This window comes from Geospiza fortis, unplaced genomic scaffold (assembly GCF_000277835.1).
Source record: "Geospiza fortis unplaced genomic scaffold, GeoFor_1.0 scaffold366, whole genome shotgun sequence".
In the NCBI taxonomy this organism is placed as follows: Eukaryota; Metazoa; Chordata; class Aves; order Passeriformes; family Thraupidae; genus Geospiza; species Geospiza fortis.
Window position 1 is genome coordinate 4,847,085 of NW_005054342.1, and position 2,759 is coordinate 4,849,843.

The 2,759-nt window shown below is 41.1% G+C and overlaps 1 protein-coding gene across 1 annotated transcript in view; it reads left to right on the forward strand.

The window, feature by feature from the left end:
* Positions 1–719: 719 nt before the first annotated feature.
* The window catches only part of OCA2 (OCA2 melanosomal transmembrane protein), a 161,529-nt gene continuing 159,489 nt past the window's right edge, over positions 720–2,759 (forward strand). The window contains exon 1 of the mRNA XM_005422699.3: positions 720–1,057. Within this exon, the coding sequence (XP_005422756.1) occupies positions 792–1,057 (266 nt within the window). The 5' untranslated portion in view covers positions 720–791. The remainder of the gene's footprint in view (positions 1,058–2,759) is intronic.

A 2,759-nucleotide genomic window follows, 5' to 3' on the forward strand; every position in this document is an offset into this window, starting at 1 on the left:
GAGTTGTGCGCTTTGTGGAATTCTGAAGTGGTTTTTATAACTTTTCAGATTGAATTTTAATGATGAGAACATAAAAGCTTTTTGACTGTTATGCAGTATTTTTTGTTATAATCACCATTAACAATCATATAATAAAACCTCATTTTCAACAAGGTTTCATTCACATTTCATAAAAGCCTCTGGCAACTGCTAGAATGGCACACTGTCTTCATAAAACTCATGTACCTGCTCTGCTTAATGAGGGTCCATCATCTGTGGTGGATTTGCAGCAGGAGAGGGCTTTCCAAGGGAGCCCAAGGCCTGGTGGAGAGCGATGGCTTCCATGAGGCTGCTGTCACCACAGGTGCTGGAGAGAAGCTGTGTGGTGGTGGTGAAGCAGTGCTCTTGTAAACTGGGAAGATGTTCGGCAGCAGCGACTCCTGTGCCACTAATATAGAGATGATTTTGGTTAATACAGAGAGGCTTTTGGCTTATTTTATGGGATAAGTCAGTGCAAGTCACTGGGAGATTTGTGGGAGAAAGTAATGGTAGACATGGATGAAGTAGATGACCCATCTATTTATCTAATTCAGTGCTTATAGTGACTAATTTTGAAGTCGCAAATATGTTTAAAATATTGGAATTGTTCCTGGTGTAAATAAATGAACAAGGGAAATAACCCAAAAATGCCCTCAAAGAAATCTGATTGGCATTTTTAACATGCTTGTACTGCAGTAAACATTGAGGCCATTAAATTTAATCCAAGTATATTTGTTTTAACTTTTTTTTAGGAGAACACCCCCCAGGGACAGATGTACTTGGATAACAAAGATTACAGTACAGTTTCTAAACAAGAAATGGAGCTGAATCAGACGTCGTCGCATCAAACCATTTTATCTGCAAAGGTGGCAGCCAAACCAGTGACCAGAAGTTGCAGTAAGCTGCAGTTATTTAAAGAGTATCATGGCATGGTAGCAAGCCTTGGAGAGTCACAGACCCCGTGTGAAAAATCAGCAATAAGGGAGGATGGCTGCATTGCACTTGGGAAGGATTTCACTCCTGTGCCCATGCAGGGAAGGTAAGAACAAAAACAAACAGAATTTTTTTCTGCAAATCAAAATTAATTTTTATTTCCTTCCAGGACAGATACATATGTTCATTAAGTCAATATTTCTCCCACTGACACAAAGAAGCAAAACCTTAATGGAACATCAGGGCAGTTGTAATTGCCATGGAGGGGTCATGGATCACCAGATCTCTAAATTAATCTCAGTGTTAATAGCCACCACAGGCCAATTTTGCTGTGTTTCAAGATCAGACAATTGGCTTTTCTTCTCTACTTGGTGTCAGAAAACACACAGAGATAAAGTAGTTTTCACGTCCGCCTATAGCTCTGTACGGGGATAGAATATAAGAAAATATAGAAAGTAATCTTACCCCCTAAAAAGTTGCAGCTGGGTTAATTATTAAAGATTACGGGCAGGCCTGACTTTAACAGGCCACAGCTGTAGCCAATAAGAAGAGTGTTATGAAAGAGTGGATTGGTTGGTTGAGGGGAACTGGAGTCAGTTGGTTACTGTGAGAAGAAGAAAGAATCAGTGCTTGGAGGAGCTGCCTATGAGAAACATCAAGGAGGTATGAAACTCTCGCACTAAGGAGACAACGGTATGAAACCTTTGCAATATAATGGCAACATACCTCTTTCAGAAAAATGCATCATAAAGACATAGAAAGAATCCCTACAGCTGAGGCTGCAAACACTAAAATGGCACAATATAGCACAACTCTGACCGCTGACACACCACACATCAAATGGACAGAGTGCGTGCTCCTCATGCATCCTCTCCCACACCAGGAAAGGTGCAGGTTGCTGGGCAGGGATGTTAATCTTTCCTGTTGCAACAGATACAGTATCAGCAATTCTATTTGTAAGCACTTAGCAATAATTTATAGACCCCAAAATATTTCAGGTGGATTTTGAAGGCTTTAAACCAGCAGCAACCACAGTGAGTGAAAGGCAGCCAGGGTGGATGGCCAACTTTTTCAGGTAGTTTTGAGCATCTTTAGAGGTGGCTTGACAGGACCTAAAGTGAAAGAGAAGTTCTGTACCTAATCCAAATTCCTGCAGAGCACAGGCCTCAAAGTGCTGCCTGGCAGTGTCTGCGTTGAGCAAGGCTTAAACTGCAGTTGTGAACTAGAGTGCCAGCACAATATCTGGAACCCAGTGCTGGAGACCTTTGTTGTGTGGCTGCAAATCAGGAAAATCATGTCGTGTGGGAGATGCAGTCCTGGGGCTCCCCACAATTCTGGCTGTGCTGGTGACGTCTCTGATTTGATGAGCAGGGCTAAGATCTGTCCCATGCCCCTGCATCTCAGTTAGAAGGAAATGTGCTTATCTTGGGAAGAAAGGAAGTTTGGGACATTTTGGTAAGTTCCCTCGCCTTAGCAAAGGACAGCCAGGGTAGCTGGGTGAGTTTTGTTGTGCCTTTTACTTACACACATCATAAGTATGGCATAGAAATCTACAGCCAACCCAGTCAATTTTTTAATGTGCATCTGGAAGTTTCTGTCAGAGTGAGAATTGGAAATCATTATAGCTATGCTTTCCAAATATTAAAAAAGTAATCAAATTATCAGCTTGACCAAAAAAGTCCTATAAATCCTCTAGAATTTTTTGAGTATTTGAAGATTTTTTGACTAAGAATTTTTACTAAGAGAAACAAGTCTTGTAAAAGTTCTTCAGTTCAGTATGTGAAGGGAAGAGTTAATGTCCTATTCTG